The sequence below is a fragment of the Carassius gibelio genome, chromosome B22, assembly GCF_023724105.1.
Source record: "Carassius gibelio isolate Cgi1373 ecotype wild population from Czech Republic chromosome B22, carGib1.2-hapl.c, whole genome shotgun sequence".
NCBI lineage: Eukaryota > Metazoa > Chordata > Actinopteri > Cypriniformes > Cyprinidae > Carassius > Carassius gibelio.
The window spans coordinates 21,053,977-21,075,765 of record NC_068417.1 but is presented as its reverse complement, the minus strand read 5'-3'; the positions used below and the strand labels follow the sequence as shown (position 1 = coordinate 21,075,765).

Genomic DNA, 21,789 nt, shown 5'->3' with positions numbered 1-21,789 from the left:
TTGACATCAGTTGTTCAACCTTAATTTTATGAAGCTACAAGAATACTTTTTGTGTGCAAAGAAAACAAACAAAACAAAAACTTTATTCAACTATTTCTTCTGTTCCATGTCATGCTCCGCTTTAAGTCTGACAAAGAACCCAGATGCATTGTGGTATTGTTATGATCACACGTCGGATTCTGACATGAAAGCCCATAAATTGTTGAATGAAGTAATTATTTTTGTTTTCACCATACACAGAAAGTATTTTCGTACCTTCATAAAATAACGGTTGAACCACTGATGTCACAAGGATTTTTTTAAACGATGTCCACCTTTCTGGGCCTTGAATGTGTCAGTTGCATTGCTGTCAATGGAGGGTCAGAAAGCTCTCAGATTTCATCAAAAATATCTTCTGAAGATGAACAAAGATCTTACTGGTTTAGAACAACACGAGGGTGAGTAATTAATGAAATCAGATTATTTGGTAATAAATAAATTATTGCTTAGTTTGGTTGATCTCTACTAATTATTCAGACTTCTATGATGAACTAGTGGTTAAACTAATTAATTATGAAAATAAGTATTTTTGCACTTTCTTTTTCTTTTCTTTTTTGTGTACAGGGCTTATGTTTACATTTTTGTAATGCTCCAAATCAAGTCATGTGGTGAAGAAACCACCTTGACAGAGAAATTAACCACAGAGGACCAGCAGTTTAAAAACATCTGGCCGTAGCAATATCTGGCCCCTTTCCTAGTACAGTAACTTTTTACAGGTTGGCATAATTGTTAACACACCTGTAATGTTATTCATACTCTATTTCCATCTCTTACAAGTTTATTTCGAGAGGGGCCAAGGTGCCTTTCGTCTTGTCTTGAGGTGCAAAAAGGAGACTAAATAACTCACATGTTTCCTATTAAACATGTTTTTCTTCACTTTAATCTTCAAGTGTCTGTTTTATAGAGGGGCTTTGTTGTACTTTTGTAATGCATTGTATTTGGTTTTAATGAAATGTATCTAGGCAAATGTATCTTGTAAATGACACAAACAAACTGAAAATAAATCACTTTAAATCACAGTTGGGATATGTAGAGATGGAGAACTCGTAATTAAAGAATTTGTTAAATCCGGATCCTAAAGTCCCACAATCTATCCCAATTACCACTGTCCACCCATTATCTTGTTGCAGATTCCTGCAAAACTAATCCAGCTACTCTATTTTCTAGTGAATGCGCTGTAAAATGCTGACAAAGCTGGATCCAACACGAAGCCAAAATTAAAATTAACAATAAAGCAAGGCTGTTGAAAGATGGACAACTATAATCAAAGAATCTGGATCCGATCTATCCTGATGTCCTGTCAAATTTCTGTGCAACCATTGTCCTCCCACTGTCTCTAAGCTTCTCTGAGAAGCCTAAAGATTTATTAGAAAAGCAGAGAATGAAAGAAGAGCCAAACATGCCTCAATATTCCAAGAGATCAGCAAACTGAGCTACAAAGCAAAACTACCAGTCCTTTTCATTGCCTTCTGCTCTGTTTTACGAACTGTTTTTTTTCCCAGTGGACCACAAACATGGCCAAACCCTGCAGGCAACACAGTGGTCTGATCAGCTCAGATGGGAATGCAAAGGGTTAAGGTCTGTTCCATAAACTCCCACTTAAGGATCTCCTCTGGCAGCCTGTGGTGGGGCTTAAAATCCTGATTTGACAGATCACATTTTACTCACAGGCACCAAGAAAATAGCCAACCACTGCCTGCACTGCGCTTCTGCTCTTTAACGTGGCAGAACACATCCAGAGTCTTTAGATACAATGGGGACGAGGCAGCGAATGCTCGTATCAGCAGTCATATTTGCATCCTGGGTGCTCTCAGCATCTGGTGCACACTATCACACTCACAGGCATCACAGACTGCAGGATGTAGCACTTACTGAGGAAACCGATGTGAGGGCACAGAGGAATAAGGTAAATGTTGTATTTTTATTCCATGATTTATTGTTATTTTACACAGGGGCTGACAGAACTGATTGTTTAGAAATGGGTTTGTTTTTGTCTACTGCTTTTCCAATTTATATATGCTGTTTTAAAAAAGCTTGTTAATTTGATTTCATTTCCATTAAGCTTAACTGAACTTTCACCCATTTCAACATTCAGCTAAACCACATATGACTCATTAAATCTAATGCAATATGTAAAATGTATATTTAAAAAAAAAAAAAAAAAAAAAAATATATATATATATATACCAAAAACAAATAATATAATATATACTATAAAAACTAACCAATTAACAAACATACATGTCACAAAATTTTTATTACTAAGATTATTTATGCCGTTGCAACTGATTTATTTATATATATATATATATATATATATATATATATATATATATATATATATATATATATATTATACTGTTCAATGTAACTAATGATTCAAAACTACATGTATATTCAAATTTCCAGTAAACTGTTACTTTTAAAATTTATTTGCTTTAGCTTAACTAAATTATACCGCACATTTACAGATCTACATATGTTACAATACCACCATAAAACCAGATTATTTCCGTACACTGACAGGTTTGAAACCATACAGTTTCGTTCAAATAAACAAAACTCAACAGCTGCCCGGCACTGTGTGGAGGCTCTGATTAGTCAGCGATCTGTTCTGGAGGAGTTCCCTCAGGCTCAAATTCTCCCACCCACTGCTTCACGCTAACTCATGGGGTCAGACACTGTCAGGGTGATTTAACAGACGCCTGAAGACACACAGGTCCAAACAGATGCTCGTCCCAACATGCCAAAAGAGATAACAGTTATTCATGAACAGGATGTAAAAGGAGTAGTTTTACTCAAAAAATAAGTCATCATTTTCTCACCATCATGTCATGAGTTTCTTTCGTCCATGAAACACAAAATATGTTTTTAAAGCTTCCAATCTTTAAAAAGCATGCAAACAAATATGCCTAAAGTGCCATAAATATTTCCCTTAACACTCATGTGCTTTATTGCACATCTCCTGATGAAAAGATACAAATTAAAGTCATTACTCAAAAAAAATAAAAAAATACTATCTGTTCACTGGAGGGGAAAAACAGTTCCCTGGAGGGGAGTGTTGTCAATGAATAAGATAAATGTATTTTTTCATGTAAAGTTCTCAAAATGGCTTAAAAAGACTTAAAAAGCTCTCTAGTCACTCTTTTTAAACTTTTATGGTCTTATGAAACTTGATGACTTCAGTTAGGCTATCCTTTATTGTATCTGGATACACAGGAGTTTCTCCATCCATGAGAATTTCTACAGAAGAAAGTCATACAGGTATGGAAGCATTTCCGCTACTGAATAAAAATAAAAAATAAAAAGGTAATTGTGACTTTCTATCTCACAATTCAGACTTTTCGTGACTTTTCTTCAGAATTACGAGTTCTAACGTCAGAATTGTGTGATATAAACTCTAAATTTAGAACACAATTCTAATTTTTTCTCAAAATGTTGAGTTTTTATATCTCTCTATGCTTGTGAGATATAAACTCACAATTGTAAGAAAATAGTCTTTTTTTCAGCTTGGTCTATTTGGACTTTATATCTCACAATTTTGAGAAATGTCATCAGAACTGTAAGGAACAAAGTCAGAATTGTAAGATATAACCATGCCACTGCGAGAAAAAAGTCAGAAAAACCTCTTTTATTTTGTGGCTAACCATATACAGGTTTGCATACTGAATTAATTATATATTTTTTTATACAAAAAAAGGTAATTGCAACTTTTTATATCAAAATTCAGATTTTTTTCTTGCAATTCAGATTTCTTCTCCAAATTGTGAGACATAAGATTTACGAGATACAAGATTTATGAGATATAAAGTCCAATTCTGAGGGGGAAAAAGACTAACGATTCTGACTTTATTTCTCATAATTGCGCATTTATATCACACAATTCTGACTTTTTCACAGAACTGTAACTGTAAGCCACACTTACCTAATTAATTTTTTATTCAGTGGAGGAAATGGACTTCCATATGTTTGAAACAACATTACAGCAGAATATTTATCTTTGAGCAAACTTTTTGTCTTAAATTACTAATTCAAAGGCTAGGAAGCAGATGTTCTACCTGAATGTGTTATTCTTGTCAAAAAACCAAATGTACCAACTAATGAAGCCATTTTACAGAGAGCCCTTCTGCCTGCCGACACCCCTGATGACTCTACCCCATTGCCGCCTGGAGGAGACCCTTCAGGTAATGAACAACTGACGCCTGGTAAACTGTCGGAAAGGAATGAGTGATGGGCTATTTTTAAAAACCACATGTTGCTCACAAGAGGCTTTATTTGTTCATTGAGTGAGTGGGAAGTGGTAAAGAAAAGAAGCAACATGTGTTTGCCTATCCACCTAGTTTCATGAACTTCCCCATTATGAATAAAATCTTGTACACGTTCCAGACCTTCCAACTTGTCTACTGTGTGTGTGCCTAACTGGATCTGTCTACTGCGAGGAGGTCGACCCAGATATGACATCGGTGCCTACTCTGCCAAAGGAGACAAACTACCTCTACGCTCGGTACAACAAGATAAAAAAGATAACAGCCAAAGATTTCGGAGATATCGGTGAGTTCTTCCTGACTTGACTTGCTCTGGCATTCCTGTTGACCGCCCTTTTCTGTTGGGGGAACAAATACAATTCTTGTGGACAGGATAAGGGATTACCCCGGAGGAGAGCAGGAGGCAAACAGCTGCTTCTTTTCAGAAACAACCCAGAATCCTTTTCACCCAAAAGATTTCCAAATGTTAAGGGACATGATATACAAACCGCAATGTGGTCGCATGAGATTGCGAGCTCTTCCGTTGCATACAGACATTGATAACAAATCTGAACCACAACATCCTTTACAATATGCGTGTTGACTAAAACATACACATGTGCTATACTAATCAGTTTGCAGCAGTGCATCATGGGTACGACAAAGTTAGCTAGAGGGACAAGTAAGAGCTTTCAAGGGTCCCATGCATCAAAGGCTTTCAAAACACTATAATATTATCTTATAAACCAAAACGAACAGAAAACCACTATAACTAAGAAACAGAAGTGTAGTCCTCTACTGCCAAAATGTATATTATAATTTGTTGAATATATATATCTATATGATATGCACACTTGACGCTAATAAAACACACAGACTTTGTAAAATTTTGTAATTTCTGAGCCAAACTGTCCAGTTGTTTAAAATATACTTTGCTTAACCTTCACATTATAAATGAAATGCTCTTCTGTCCATTTCCCTTCATCTACTGTAGTGACTCTGAAGAGAATCGACTTCACTGGAAACATCATTTCTGAGATTGAAGATGGCGCATTTGCTAAGCTTACCATGCTAGAGGAGCTCTCGCTAGCCGAAAACCAGCTGGTCAAGTTACCAATGCTTCCGGCCAAATTAGTCTCCTTCAATGCTAATCACAACAAACTGAGGACCAAAGGAATCAAGTCAAACGCTTTCAAGGTAAAGAGCCACTGTTTGAAAACACTACTAGCCAACCCAAAACCTTTTGTTTTTGGGCTTAGACATTCTGAAGTGACTTTTTAAAGGCCTTCATTTCTAGAAAGAACACCTTCCTGAATTGAATTAAGCAAGACAAAAACAGCCTTATTTGCCAAAACCCTGTTGCTCTTAAAATTTTGACTTAGAATCCTGAACTTCTTTGCTTCCAGAAATTAAGCAAACTGGCACATCTGTATCTTGCTCATAATGAACTGGAGGCCGTTCCTCTCATTCCAGAGACTGTCCGCACACTTCACGTTCAGGTTAGAAAGCTGAAAATCATACAAAGATTATTACACAATCCACAATGTCTTGAAAGACTCTAAACCTCTGTACCGCTGTGTTTTCAGAACAATAACATTTCAAGCGTGACCCCGGACACCTTCTGCAAAAGTAACAACACGTACTACATCCGCCCCAACATGAACGAGATCCGTATGGATGGAAATCCCGTCATCCTTGGCCAGTACCCCACCAGTTTCATATGCCTGCAGTCTCTGCCAATTGGGCGATACCAATGAAAACCAAATGGAAGGTAGTCTGCAGTGAGAAGTCTTCTGATGGCCAATGATGATGGCTAAAACCGAGAAGCAAAAGTCATTCAATCTCCTGGTGCCTGAGCACAGACGAATGTACAAAAAGTTAATACCATGAGAATCTGTATTATATATCTAATTATGTAACAGCTGCCCAAACACTTAGATTTTCTTTTGATATTGACTTTGTAGATGAACCTAAACCACAAGTCTTTGAAAGAACAACTTTATATCCATTGTAAATAACCACTGGGGGCTACTGCTTAGTAAATGTGAGATCATGAAAAGCTGCAGTCAAGCTTCTAGTGTTCCTCAGAACTCTGTGAATTTCTGACACTTTCTAGTACTGTTAAAATGTCTTACTTTGGCTGAAATTAAGATGCCTGTTAAATGAAATAGAGGGCGAGGAACTCATTCCAAGTTCTGAGTCACTGTTCTTTCCCAGCTGACTTTTACTTTAAAATTCTGAATATTATTTATATGCTAAATTTGTAATTACTACCTATGTGTGAATTAAACATGAATAGACTGTACAGTAAAAACATTGTATGAACTCAACGTGTAATGTTCACTTTAGTTGTTCAAATACACTTTTTTTTTCTAAAACCTTGTGACTGGTTTGCTTTTATCTTTTATAACAGCTATGTCAGACAGCAGTTAAAGACCAGAACAACTGTCTGCAAAATTGCAAACCAATCAAACCCAAAGATTGTGCATGCAGAAAGTTCTGGAAAAAGTGGGGTAATATTGTTCCATTTAACCGGCCAAATTGGCAGCCATTACAGCACAATGGTCCAAGCAAATAATGGAATGTTTTTCATACTGACTCAAAGGCTTCATTCCCAAACTTTCACTGCCATCAAGTCATGGAATTTGTTCCCAATCTTGCATTCAGCAATCTTTCTAATACTTATGAAAGTCTTATTAGGGGGAAATATGAATACAAATCTTACAAATTAAAAATGGAGAACTTTGTTATTCCAGGTAGAATCTTTGATATATATATATTTTTTTTTTTCTCAAAGAAATTAAATAAATCTAAGAAATCAGTTGTCTTTGTTTTGGTTTTATATCTTATTACAGTATTAAAGGCCCTCTGTATTCCAAAGATGTCACCCTTAAAACACATTCTTCTGAAAATAATTTGCTCATACCTTAAAATACTTAAAATGCAACTCTACAAACTTGTCTCATTTACTCTATACGTGGATGTATGAATATGCAAATATTCAGTTTCACCAGCCAGGGCCTCCTGATCCATGGATAATGACTGATAAAACTATGTTTTTACTATTGGACAATACAGTGGAAACTATCAAATTTGTTAAAGTTACTAATTGACAATGTTGTGTCTTCAAAATGCCCTGAAGAAACGAATAAAGCCAAGTTTTTGATTGTAATTTGCTAATATGGGAGAAGTAGGTCTGACTCCGGGTTACTTTTACACTGTTGCAGCAGGTTTTAATTCAAGTTAGTGCTTCTAAATTCCCATGAAACCATGGCTTCATGTTTTTTTTTTGCTCAATTTTATTTTTGGTTTTGTGCTGGTTATATTGGTATATTTTGCATGCGATCTCTATGATAATGTTTACCTTGAGGCAGTTGGTGGGGAAATGGCTGCATTTGTACAAATACAAACACATCACTGCTACATTACCACAATAACACTGGCTAAATAATTGTGCAAATATCAAAAAAGACACACTATACTGATAAAACACAAGAGAAATAAACTTACAAAGAATCTATCCCTTGACATGATTGGCTTTTGAATGTGAATTTGTGACATAGCATAAAAAAAGCCAAAATAGCATTACTCAAAATGCTTCAATTGAATATAAACTTTATAAACAGCAACAAAAGTCTGAATACTACGCCGCAAACAACTGAACAAATAACGCCACAACCAGTTAGAGAAATTTAAGTCCCTAGAGTCCCCATTTTGGTAAGTTTGTGTGTAGCAGCCACTGGAGTTTGATAAAAGTCACAATTACTTTCATGATCAATCACTTCAGATGCAGAATTGTGCCCATACATAGTTGGTTGAGGACCTTATTCCCTGCTTCTATTGCTGGTTACCTAAAAGTGCTGAAAAGTTTGACACCTCTCCTCACATCCCTCAGAGAAAATTCTCAAAGTCCCGAAGAACGAGAAGATCTTTTGTGTCCTCCACTCTGCAAACAAAACATTAGGTATATTAATACCCCAGAGAACCCATCATGGTGTTGCTCACTTTGGTAAATGATACATTCTAATTAGAGACTGTTATATTTGATTATTTGATGAAAAACATGTTAATATAAAATTCAGCATAAAATAAAGAAGGATAAACTGTGTATTTGCGTTTAATCCCCTTCACAGGCTGACGTTACGAGACATTGTGAGTTTTTCCATAGATTTACTAGGGGCCCAGAAACAGTGGCACAGCACACAACTTTCCATGACTCTCGAGTCTTGTCTGTGAAAGGCCAGTGTTGTAATGAGCGATGGAAAAATGGTAAGTCTCTCAAAACTAAATGGATCTACTCCAAGAGTAAAAGACAGCAGCTTAATGGCAAGAGTGGGAGAAAAGGCTCCCTGAGTACATCTAAACACCAGACAATTAATGTACGCCTTAAATTTTTTGAATTTGGGTGAGCTGAAAGTATACAAACATTAATCAACCATCTGGTTTGACTGACGTCTAACGCTGTTTAAAAGAAACCACAGACAAATCACCCTCGCCGACGGATCTCATTTTGTAATGTGGGCAATTTCCATCGTATGCATTTCAGATTTGTTGATTGGGGACCTTGAATCTGACAAAGTCATTTTAAACCACGCTTTCCTAGAATGCTAACCTATTAAGTTCGATAGACTAAACATACTGAATGCCAGGAGCAATCTACAGACCGATTAATGCAAAATCAATGTTTGGCTCCTTTGTATAATTTCACTAAATCTGTCCCTTCAGTTTTCTCATTTGTCTGGTTAAGCAGACAAAAACCTGTGGCATGTACTAATATTAGACGTATAGGTTCCAAAAAACACATTTATTATGTCTACCTGTGTGGTTGTGCTTCATTTCAAACTTCACACTTGACAAAAATCAACAGAACAAAAGTTGTAAACATGGCTAGGGCACACAGTAATGATAGCACAAAAACTCAAAAGTTTTAGCACATGCCTGAATCCACTTATGTACCTGACCACAAGATTGCTCATAAAATTCTTCTTAAGTTTACATGAACCATAATGGTTATAAAATGCGTCTTCCTGAGACGCAGAGACAACTCAGACTTATGCGAGAATCATTATCTCCAGTATTTTTCCGACTCTCTCGTGCCAGGATAGACTCTCAGACCAGACAATATGATCCAGATGTACATTCAGCGACCAGGAGGCTGGCTGCACTTTAGAAACAGACCCAAACAAATTGCCGCCAGAACAGCAGCATTACTTCAAACTGTAATTTGTCATCCCAGCCAAAAAATCCTGCAACTAAGTGGAACAACTGTAGGAGATCTTATATTATGTCTTCAGAAAACAAAACTCCAAATTCATTAGCAATTCAATCATATAAATCTAATGCATTCACATTTGAAGTAATATTAAATAGACTGTGAGATCTACAGTGGTAACCAGAGGGTTGTTGGTTTGAATATCTGGGGGAAAAAAAGATGAATTAATGGGATAGTTTACCTAAAAATGAAAATTACCCCATGATTTACTCACCCGCAAGCCATCCTAGGTCTATATGACTTACTTCTTTCAGATGAATACAATCAGAGTTATATAAAAAAAATGTCCTGGCTCTTCCAAGCTTTTTAATGGCAGTGAATTGCTGTTGATATTCAACAGTCTAATAGAAGTCCAATAAAGTGCATCCATCCATTGTAAAAAACAAAACAAAAAAAAGTACTCTACATGGTTCTGGGGTGTTAATAAAGGCCTTCTGAAATGAATAAATATGTTTGTGTAAGAAAATATCCATGTTTAAAACTTTATAAACCATAATCTCTAGCTTCCGCTAACAGTCATACGTGCGTTCACGAGAGCGTGGCGTTCCAGCAGACGTAGCATAAGCTCTGTGGGAATATGCTCATCTTGTGAGAACCAAGTTTTGTTTACAGGAGCAAAGGAAGCTTTGTTTAGAAAAGGAAAACAAGTCTCCTCTTGGCTTATATCAAAATTCTCTGACATTTCTCTTTACAAATCTTCATTTTGTACTTCTAATTCATGACAGGTGTTTTGTTTTTCTCTCTCCTCTGTGCTTCCGGCAATCAGCACTTCTCATTGGAGCCTACGCTACACCAATGTCCTACGTCATCCACTGGAACGCCACTTTTTCGGACTACATTCACTGCCATTATAAAACTTGAAAGAGCCATTACTCTGATTGTATTTGTCTGAAAGAAGAAAGTCATATAGACCTACAATGGCTTGAGGGTGAGTAAATCATAGGGTAATTTTAATCTCTGGATAAACTATCCCTTTAACAGCTACCAAGTACAATAAAGCTACACATACTGTATGACATGAAAGGATAAACCTAGCAGCTGGATAACAAATTGACCATAAGCATGAATCTTTCCCACTAGAAGTCACAGGTTCAGACCTCAGCTCTCTTATTTCTTCAAGTATATAGCAAGTAATAACACATAATCTAAATAAGCTAACCTTCTAATTATCTCAGCTGTGTTTTCTGTGGATAGCTGGAAATGTCAACATCAAAAGGTGTTGCACTGATGGGAAGTGTTTTGTTGAACTTGTTCTTGCCTTGCACTGTGTTATTACAGATTACACTTTAATCCCAGAGGTGTCTGGTGGAGTTGTGCAGACTCTCCTGCTTTACACAATCCAGAGTGACCTACAGGTGGTCCACATGCTCACTTTTTACAGTGCACACACTGTGGGGTACTGTTGGCTGTCGATGTCTTGCTGGTGCCATTTGTTGACAGTTTAACGAGCGGGACATGTTACGGACCGCCACCATAGCACTTTTAAACAGTAAATCCACACATCATTATGTTGGGTGCAGCATTCTTTTGGACTCAAATGACAATCTCATTACAGTCAATAGCTTGCCTTGAAGCTGCTCTGTAGGAACTTTACCACAAAAATAAAACAAAATAGAATGGAACAAAAATAACAATAAACAATAAACTGCCTGTTTCAGAAAGGAGGTTAAGTGAAAACTCTGAGTATGTTAAACCTGAAATGAGGGAAACTATGGGTTTTCGATTTCAGAATGGGAGGTTTGTCAAACCTTTCTGAAAGAGAGGTAATTTATACTCAGAGTCAATTACCATGGTTACTTACTCTATGAACCTAACCTGGTCAGGAGCAGGTTTTCTTCGGTAAACCCAGAGTTTTTTTTTCCCCCTTTTTAAAGCGCAAGCAATGTTTAAATACTTCATTCATTCATGCACACTGCAAAATACTTTCCTTACTAAGTATTTTTTTCTTATTTCAAGTACAAATATAAAAAGATAATCTTAAATCAAGATGGATTTTCTATATAAGAAAATTATATAAGATATTTAGTCTTGTTTCCTGGGGGGATCTAAATTAAGTGCATTTTACTTAAGTAAAATTACAAACCCGATTCCAAAAAAGTTGGTACACTGAACAAATTGTGAGTAAAAAAGGAAAGGAATAATTTACAAATCTCATAAACTTATATTTTATTCACAACAGAGTATAGAAAACATAAAATGTTGACATTGTGACATTTTGAAATGTCACGCCAAATATTGGCTCATTTCGGATTTCATGAGAGCTACACATTCCAAAAAAGTTGGGACAGGTAGCAATAAGAGGACATAAAAGTTAAATGTACATATAAGGAACAGCTGGAGGACCAATTTGCAACTTATTAGGTCAATTGGCAACATGATTGGGTGTAAAAAGAGACTCTCAGAGTGTCAGTGTTTCTCAGAAGTCAAGATGGGCAGAGGATCACCAATTCTCCCAATGCTGCGGCGAAAAAATACTAGAGCAATATCAGCAAGAAGTTTCTCAGGGAAAAATTGCAAAGAGTTTGAAGTTATCATCATCTACATTGCATAATATCATTAAAAGATTCAGAGAATCTGGAACAATCTCTGTGTGTAAGGGTCAAGGTCGAAAACCATACTGGATGCCCTTGATCTTTGGGCCCTTAGACGGCACTACATCACATACAGGAATGATACTGTAATGGAAATCACAACATGGGCTCAGGAATACTTCCAGAAAACATTGTCGGTGAATACAATCCACAGTGCCATTCACCGTTGCCGGCTAAAACTCTACAGGTCAAAAAAGAAGCCATATCTAAACATGATCAAGAAGCGCTGGTGTTTTCTCTGGGCCAAGGCTCATTTAAAATGGACTGTGGCAAAGTGGAAAACTGTTCTGTGGTCAGACGAATCAAAATTTGAAGTTCTTTTTGGAAAACTGGGATGCCATGTCATCCGGACTAAAAAAGACAAGGACAACCCAAGTTGTTATCAGCGCTCCGTTCAGAAGCCTGCACCTCTGATGGTATGGGGTTGCATGAGTGCATGTGGCATGGGCAGCTTACACATCTGGAAAGGCACCATCAATGATGAAAGGTATATCCAAGTTTTAGAACAACATATGCTCCCATCCAGATGTTGTCTCTTTCAGGGAAGACCTTGCATTTTCCAACATGACAATGCCAGACCACATACTGCATCAATTACAACATCTTGGCTGTGTAGAAGAAGGATCCGGGTACTGAAATGGCCAGCCTGCAGTCCAGATCTTTCACCCATAGAAAACATTTGGCAAATCATAAAGAAGACCTAAGACAGTTGAGCAACTAGAAACCTGTGTTAGACAAGAATGGGACAACATTCCTATTCCTAAACTTGAGCAACTTGTCTCCTCAGTACCCAGACATTTGCAGACTTTTATAAAAAGAAGAAGGGATGCCACACAGTGGTAAACATGGCCTTGTCCTAACTTTTTTGAGATGTGTTGATGCCATGAAATTTATTTTTATGAAATCAACTTATTTTTTCCTTTCAATTATGCATTTTCTCTTTTTAAACATTTGATATGTCATCTATGTTGTATTCTGGATAAAATATTGAAATTTGAAACTTCAACATCATTGCATTCTGTTTTTATTCTCAATTTGTACAGTGTCCCAAAGTTTTTGTAATCAGGTTTGTATATGCCAGTGTGGTAATAAAAATAATCTTAATGCAAATGGTAAGCAAGATTAAAATCTACCATGGCTCCGCCCTACAATGTCACACAAGGTTAAATACAATGCATGTGAATAACATCTTCAGTGGTGTAGGCAGTAACGTGTTGTGCAAGGAGAACTAGCTTGCAACGCGATTGATCGGGTTTGAGTCCAGCTTTTGCCGAGCTCGTTCTTCTCACTTTTCCCATCACATATCACATTGGAATTTATTTTCAATAAAAATGAAGAAAATGTTCTAAAAGTGGAAGTAAAGTGCCTAACGAGTGTTTAATAATAATACAAGTATTTGTAATTTTAATAAATATAATAATTTACAATATGTTATTATTGCATCCTTTTAATGTATAACAATACTGAGGTGCAAATAGGTCTAGTATGTATCTGCAAGTATAAAGCATAAATAGCATCTAATTATTATTTACACTTAGCATATTGCCAAGAACTGCTACTTTTACATGGTAAATACAATATATCACAATTTTTACTAAGTGTAAACAGCATCTACAGCTATTTGCACTTAGCCCACTGTAAATAGGATCTATTTTTTAACCTTTATTTAACCAGTCAGAGTAATTAATAACAAGTTCTTATTTTCAAAAACAGCCTGGCTAAGAAAGTATTTTAATTCCACTGAAAATAAATAGCCACTGACGTATTCTTCTTACTCAATTGGCAGATCATTTGTAAATGTCAAATTGTAAATTATTATTTTTTTTTTTGCCCATGAGATACCATGAAAATTAATAGCCTATTAGTCCAATAACCTACTGTTCTGCCAGTTTTCACCTGTGATATTATAACAGTGATATAAGAATTAAACTTGTATTGAGTCTTAAGTATGCAGACGGCTTTTTGGCGGGAGCTGTTGCCACGGTGAATCGTTATATCAGAATTAGGGCTTAAGTGCTAATGGGTAATTAATAATTAAAACCCCCCAAAAAAGCCATTAAATTCCATGTGCACCTAAAAAGCAGTCATAATGAGACCCTCCACCATAAAGCCTTAAACTACCAGAAACTGAACCCAGAGAAAAAAACCCTCAGCCAGCTGGTCTCAGAACTGACTTTACAATCCAAAAACCCTAAATCAAATCATTAAAACATCTGATGAATATCTACAACATTGGACAGAAGCAACAGCTCAGCAAAGTAAATTAAAATGCTATCTGTCTCCAAACAGAGAATATAAATTGGCATAAACACAGTGGCAGACCCTAAACTAAGAAAAGTCCTGACCATGTACAGACTCATCAGAAGAAGACAGATTGTGTCCACACTGCACATGATATGAAGTGGAAACAGAACTGCACAACATTTAACAACATGCCCTAATTATACACAAATTAGGGAAACATTCTTCCCCAATTCACAAACCAGCACAAAGACTTCAGGTACAGCAAAAAGGACAAACTGTCATACATTCTGGGAGAAGCCTCAACAAGCTCTAACCTGGCTGCAAGGTACGTCAAGTCCTGCCATGATAAAAGGAGAAGCAGTAGAACAGAACCACAAGTCACAGCCGGAAGAAAACACTGTACAACACACAAACTGACATGACAGGATTTAGTCCTTCTCCTGTCTCTTTATTAAAAATTTTATTAGTACTTTAGTTTTACTGTATACAGATATATAGACTCTATACGATATATAATTCTACTATGTTTATTTAAAAGTGTCTATGCTTTGGTAATGTTAAGATACTTTTTTACCATGCCAATAAAGCTACTTGAATCTTGAATATCAGAGCTCCATGATCATGGCTTTTCTTAGTCGTGGTGCACGTGATAAACTCAGAGTTAACCTACTCAGAGTTGACTGAACTTATATAATTCAGCTATTCTGAACTCAAAAACTCAGTTTCCCATCTCAGATTAAATCAACTCAGAGTTCAAGTTTCAACTAAGAGTTAGTTGGACCTTCTTATTGAAACGGGCCCCATAATGCAATGGAACAACAACAAAAAACTCAACAAAACAGAGTACTATAAAGAATACAAAATAAAACCGGACATACAACATTTTTTATAGAATACAACAGAATATAGCAGAAAATAGAACACAACAGAGAAAAAAGAACAAACAGAATACAACAGAACAGAAGAGAGAACAACAGAATAGAGCACAACATAACAGAACAATAAAACAGAACATGATAGAATTTCATCTTTCACAAATGATCTTTCTTCAGAGATGAAGTTACCACAGATATGGACCACATGCCTAATGATCAGAGACATTTATTTGTTCATTTGGCCTGGACCACGAATAAACAAATCTTTCAGCTACAAGTATAACAGAAACCCCTCAAACACATAAACAAAGCCCTTATTCATCTAACGATGGAATATTTTTGAGGTTATATTGAATTTTGCTAGTACACTGACTCATATGAATAATTCTCAAGCGTATACTGCCGTCAGTCAATCAGCCAGCAGTGGGATCTAACCTGATCTCGCTGCAACACTTGTTAATCAGTCCTCAATGAGAAAATCAGACCTCTGCGGGAACTCTCCCACATCGCGCTGACAACAGCTGGTCCGTGTTCACTCAGCATCTTGCTAATGAGCCACACAGATACATTTATTTCCCTTGTATGGAGTTTGTTTGGATTTGTATCTTTTTACAAGACTAACATAAAGCAGAATGCTCTTCTTTGTTCTATAATGTCTGGGAATTCAATTGTCTCATGTTTACTTACACTGTAGGTTTTATGATGTGTAACCTATTGCGCAACCTGGATGTTCTCCTAATGGGATTTCTGTTGTTTTTTTTATTTCTGCAAACAAACAAGATACCTCATTTTGTGAAGAGTACAAATTATACATGGAATCTGCTTATTTTTAAATGTGAAAAATAATTGCATTAAAGGAACATTTTGTCCAAATATTAAAATGTACTCACCCTCAGGTCATGCAAGATTTAAAGTTTTACCAATGGATCCTCTGTAGTGAATGGGTGCTGTCAGAATGAGAGTCCAAACAGTTGATCAAAACATAATAATCCACAATTAATTAACAGTACACCAGGTAATTAGTTAACGTCTTGTGAAGCAGAAAAAGGCATCAGTGTTTCCCATACATTGATTTATTTGTGGTGACCCACCACAATTTCAACACTGACTGCCACAAATAAACATGTTAACAAGAGCTCATCACATTTCAAAGTTAAAAATATTACATGGGTGTTTTTATATGAATGTATCTTTGAAGGGAACCAACTCTCTTCAGGAAAAGTTGATTAATTTTCATTTCATTTCTCCTATTATGCTTGATAAAGTAGATTTCGCTGTGCTGCTCTGTGTACAACAGTTACAAGGGAAAACGCTGTATTTCTGCCACCCCAAAAGCGCCACCTGCTGGCAGAGAATGAATTTCTGTTCTCAATAAGCCCGTCTGCTGTTTTATTAATACATATATATTTCCCTCTGGGAAAATGCCATCACATGGAGTGTAAGTCTGTGGCAAACACTGATGTGTGTTAGTAAGAAACCATCATTATGCAATTTTAACCTAAAACTGTTGCTTCTGACCAAAATATGATCCATAATACGGCTTCCTCCAGTGAAAAAGATCATCCCATTTTCCTCTCACATCAAAGTCCACCAACATATTTGTTTAGAAATGTTTTCACCTGTAAACTGTGCTAGATCTGTGCATATTTCTCTCCGGATTCAGACAAGACCATTTTATTACTGGAGAAAATATTATGGTAGTGGACGTTAATTGGTGGACTGGAGTATTGTGTATTACTTGTGCATTATTGTGATGTTTTTGTCAGCTGTTTGGACTCTCTTTCTGACGGCACCCATTCGTCTTGGATGACCTGAATTGAAATACAAACACACCATTGATATTAACCAGCTACCAATCATAACTCTACCTGGACACAAATGCAGAGAAATCTTTGAATTCAACACCATCCACGATATTGAGCTCTGTAACTCTCATGAGCAGTGCATCATCCTCCTGCAATACAACACAGAGATTAGACAAGATCATAAATAGTCTTGTTAAATAATCTTGAACTTATCTGCATTTTTATATTACCTGTCATGAGACTGATGGTTTATGGGATTTTCTTTTCTTCAGGAAAAATATTTTTTGTTGTGAAGACTGGAGCACGAAACTGCTTTTACTTCTTGATATGCTTTATATAACACTTCTCAACTATTCTCATTGTAAAGATTTTCACTCTGACTCAGCTTTGGATGTTCAAACACAAACAAAACCTTCATTAACCGTCATATTGATCTTCCCCACAGGCTGCCAGTTTAAAATAACTCACAGAGTGCCATCAGTCACCAACCAACAATTCTATTCTAAATCATTTAATGCGACTGTGTAAATATTTGTGCTAAGGAGGGCCCTCAAAGAGTTGGATTCATGCTTGTCATGAACATTTCAGAGAAACAAGGAGAAACTATAACTATAAATGGCAAGTCTAAATAAGAAAAGTTTTAAGACTAGTGCACAAAATCTCAGATGTTGAAAAGAAATGTCATTGTTAAAATGGAAACATGCTGCTCTCTAGTGTTGAGTATAAGAATTATCATCACAGTCTTCGCTGGTTCAGATAACCTTGAACTGCATGGAGTTTAAATTATTCTAGGTGATATGAGAGAATCTCAGCACTTTACCACATTTTCTTAAGTAAATTTAATGGCACTTTATAATACATACATGTCATGATGCTGATCACTTACCTTTCTCCTAAACATGGTTTTGAAGAATTGTAGTATAAAGGGTTCAGGATTTAAACAAATCCCAAACCGTATGAACGAAAAATCTTTGCAATCACTGCTAATACAAAATAAAACCAAGTAGTAACTGATTTACAGCATCTTAATATGAACTTTTTAAGCTTTGAAGCAATACTAAGTAAAGTGTGGCGCTCTAGCGGTTATTAAACAGAACTACACGCATCACGCGGAAGAACATGAAGTGACCGGAACTACTTCTCTAGGTTTATGTCTATGGCGATTCACGCAGGTATGTGTTACTCCGCAGCGGTGACGACCCGAACAGGCTACAATAGTCCAAAAATAATCACTTATTATAAATGTACAATAGTGATCTGGGAAAAGACAAAACGTCAGTTTGGTGTATAAATTTATGATGTACTCGCTCACTATATTTAGCAAATTTAGAAGACAAAATTACATAGTGGGGCTTTAAGGCCATGTCTTGTTTGCAACAAACCCTGACTACATGTTTGTAAAAAAACAAATCCATCATTAAGGCATTTTAACTTCAAACCAATGCTTTTGGCCAAGAACTCCATAATCAATAACACTTCCTCCTGTGAAAACCTCCATATGCTTTTCTCTCCCAATTCAGCAGAGAACTTTTTCACTGGAGAAAGCAATATGAGGACAGAGAACTAACAGAGGTCTTAATGACTGATTTGTTTATTACAAACACAGCTTTCTGCTTCACAATTAAGGAAAGGCAGTCATGTGGATTACTGTGATGTTTTATCAGCTGTTGCTTCTGACAGCACCAATTCACTGCAATGGATCCATTGGTGAGCAAGTGATATATTTCCTCAAATCTGCTTCCAGAAACAAACTCATCTACATCTTTGATGGCCTGAAGGTGAGTACATTTTAAGCAACTTATTATTTTTGGGTGAACTATTTCTAAGAAAAACCCAAAATTTATAAAATAGATTATTACTAATGGTTTTCTTAAATTAACGGGTTTGCTGCAACCAGCTGCGATCCCATTCATTTCTGTCTGTTGTCTGAGGTTTTTCTTTCCGGCTCTCTGACTTTTGCGATCAGCTTTGCAAGAGTGTTTTTGTGCTCCTCCTCTTTCCTTACAGACTGACTCTCTGAAAGAAAAATGTAATTCATTTCATCCATTCTTCAAGTAAAACATATGCATTACAAATATGCATTTTCATGTCACAGAAAGACATATGTTTTGCTCAGTTTAGAGAAAGGTCGTCCAAACTACCAGTATAAACTAACCAATATATAACATTATATAACATTTCAACAAAATATAATTTACAATAAACAAAAATTAATTTCACTAACGTTACATACATTATTGTAGGAGATTTATATCATAGGCTCTTTTATAAATTGTCACTAACCGACAGATTTTCCTAACAGCTGTCCATATGTTATTTATTTACCTGTATATTGCTTTATATAGTTTCATAATGTGTATGGAGTGAGTTTTGGTTCTTTATTACATGCGAGAAAATAAAAGATCTGAGAGAAAAAAAAAAGGTTGAGAGAAAAAGTTATCACACTGATAGCAAAAAAACATTTCATGAGAGAAAAAAGAATATTTGAGAGAAAAAGTTTTCATGCCAATAGCAAAAAATAATAATATTGAGACTAAAAAAAGTTTTGAGAGAAAGTATTTTCTCATAGAACATAAAAAATATACATTTGAAATTTTTAAAATTATTTCTGAGAAAAAAAATCTCTCTCAAAATACTTTGAAAAAAACTCTCAAATATATATGTTTTGCTATCAGTGTGAAAATATTTTCTCTAAAAAAAAAAAGTGTTTCTCTCGAAACGCTTTTCTTTGCTCTTGATGCAATTTCTTGCTCTCGTGTCAGGATTTTGCTTTCACTGTGAGAATTGTGTCATGGGCGGGGCCACGTTCCTATTGGCCAGTCGGGTGAGCATCGTCTCGTCTTGGGAGTCGAACTGATTCATAACACCACTGTTCGGTTCACCTGCATAGATGCCGCCTCTGCCTTATGGCTAGTTAAGTTGAGCACAGACACTCCAATGTTTGGGTAAGATGATGACACACAGCTGGCTGAGCAAGTTCAGTATCACTGAAGATTAAACATTAAAAAATAGCACTCATATTCATGAATGAACGTGTATTATATTATTTGCTTGCTAATCGCTAGTAAAGCTAACCAGCCATCATGCTAGGGAAACTTGCAAACTCACCTGGTTTATACTATGTTTAAATCAAATGCCAAATTAATGTTTTGATTTAGATAGTTTCACGCCTTATTTAGTGAGTAGTGAGCTAGTTTCTACCTTTGCACTTGCTAGCCTCAAAGCACCTGAAGAGTAACTGCTTGTTCTTACAACCTCCCGCACAACTTTCAACTAACGTTAGTATGCATGGAAGGTGGCAACCCTACAACTAGCTAACGTTAGACAGTGATTGACATACCGTTTGAAAGATTTAAAAGAAAAAATAATTACCATGACAGTACAGGCACAAACATATTTGTGGGTTGCTAATGTAAGAGTTAGTCCTAGACCTGCAATTTACCTTGTCAGCTCTAGACCTCAGCTAGATGGTAAAAAATATTTAGAATAAGCCCCGTGTAGCTGAGTTTGCGAGCTATACATGCAGTGTAGCTAAACATTTGCAATTAATTTGGCATTTGATTTAAACATAGTATAAACCAGGTGAGTTTGCAAGTTTACCTAGCATGATGGCTGGTTACTAGCAATTAGCAAGCACATAATATAATACACATTCATTCATGAAAATTAGTGCTATTTTTTAATGTTTAATCTTCAGTGATACTGAACTTGCTCAGCCAGCTGTGTGTCATCATCTTACCCAAACATTGGAGTGTCTGTGCTCAACTTAACTAGCCATAAGGCAGAGGCGGCATCTATGCAGGTGAACCGAACAGTGGTGTTATGAATCAGTTCGACTCCCAAGACAAGACGATGCTCACCCGACTGGCCAATAGGAACGTGGCCCCGCCCATGACACAATTCTCACAGTGAAAGCAAAATCCTGACACGAGAGCAAGAAATTGCATCAGGAGCAAAGAAAAGTGTTTCGAGAGAAACACTTTTTTTTTTTTTGAGAAAATATTTTCACACTGATAGCAAAACATATATATTTGAGAGTTTTTTTCAAAGTATTTTGAGAGAGATTTTTTTTCTCAGAAATAATTTTTAAAATTTCAAATGTATATTTTTTATGTTCTATGAGAAAATACTTTCTCTCAAAACTTTTTTAGTCTCAAATATTATTATTTTTTGTTATTGGCATGAAAACTTTTTCTCTCAAATATTCTTTTTTCTCTCATGAAATGTTTTTTTGCTATCAGTGTGATAACTTTTTCTCTCAAACTTTTTTTTTTCTCTCAGATCTTTTATTTTCTCGCATGTAATAAAGACACATTTCTAACTCCATACATAATGTTGAGTGTAAATCAGATGACAGGAGCTCGATTTGACGAATCAAATAAAATCATCAAGAGGTAAAAAAAACCATCTAAAGTTATAAATATGCATTTGATTTCTTATATGGATTTATTAATCTGTGTAGAACTTATATAACTTATATCAAGATTGAAAACAACGTTTAAAGGAATAAACTTACTTTAATGTTCTTCTGAGGTAAACACTGCAACTTTATGATGACTCCCGCGTCAACACGGAGCATACCACATGAGAACTGCAGGGGAATCGTATCCTAAAACATTTGATTGTTGATCATAATAAGAGCATTATTATGAAGTGATAATTTATTCGTATAATTATCATCGCGTATGGTAGAAATTGAAAAGTTGTCTAATATTGCGT

The 21,789-nt window shown here is 35.9% G+C and overlaps 1 protein-coding gene and 1 long non-coding RNA gene across 3 annotated transcripts; one reads left to right on the top strand and one right to left on the bottom strand.

Annotated features, from left to right (window-relative positions):
• The first annotated feature begins 1,479 nt into the window (after window positions 1-1,479).
• On the top strand, window positions 1,480-6,661 carry LOC127988586 (mimecan-like). Its single transcript, XM_052591366.1, has 6 exons — window positions 1,480-1,945; window positions 4,157-4,223; window positions 4,426-4,590; window positions 5,278-5,480; window positions 5,690-5,782; window positions 5,870-6,661. The coding sequence occupies exons 1-6, from the start codon at window positions 1,793-1,795 to the stop codon at window positions 6,038-6,040; spliced, it is 852 nt and encodes a 283-aa protein (XP_052447326.1). The 5' UTR covers window positions 1,480-1,792; the 3' UTR covers window positions 6,041-6,661.
• A 111-nt stretch (window positions 6,662-6,772) lies between these two features.
• LOC127988588 (uncharacterized) lies at window positions 6,773-21,734 on the bottom strand. Of its 2 annotated transcripts, none has more exons than XR_008161755.1 (3): window positions 21,587-21,734; window positions 15,953-19,086; window positions 6,773-8,229 (listed from the first exon to the last, which is right to left on the bottom strand). It is a non-coding gene; the product is annotated as an uncharacterized LOC127988588 (long non-coding RNA). The 2 variants fall into 2 exon arrangements; XR_008161754.1 differs by lacking the exon at window positions 6,773-8,229 and adding an exon at window positions 11,600-15,812.
• Window positions 21,735-21,789: the final 55 nt, after the last annotated feature.

Excerpts from the sequence above, each read along its gene's own strand:
- LOC127988586 (XM_052591366.1), top strand. The coding sequence starts at position 1,793 with ATGGGGACGAGGCAGCGAATGCTCGTATCAGCAGTCATATTTGCATCC. Across the intron at positions 4,224-4,425 it reads GCCTGGAGGAGACCCTTCAG|ACCTTCCAACTTGTCTACTG; the intron begins GTAATGAACAAC and ends TACACGTTCCAG. Across the intron at positions 5,481-5,689 it reads TCAAGTCAAACGCTTTCAAG|AAATTAAGCAAACTGGCACA; the intron begins GTAAAGAGCCAC and ends CTTTGCTTCCAG.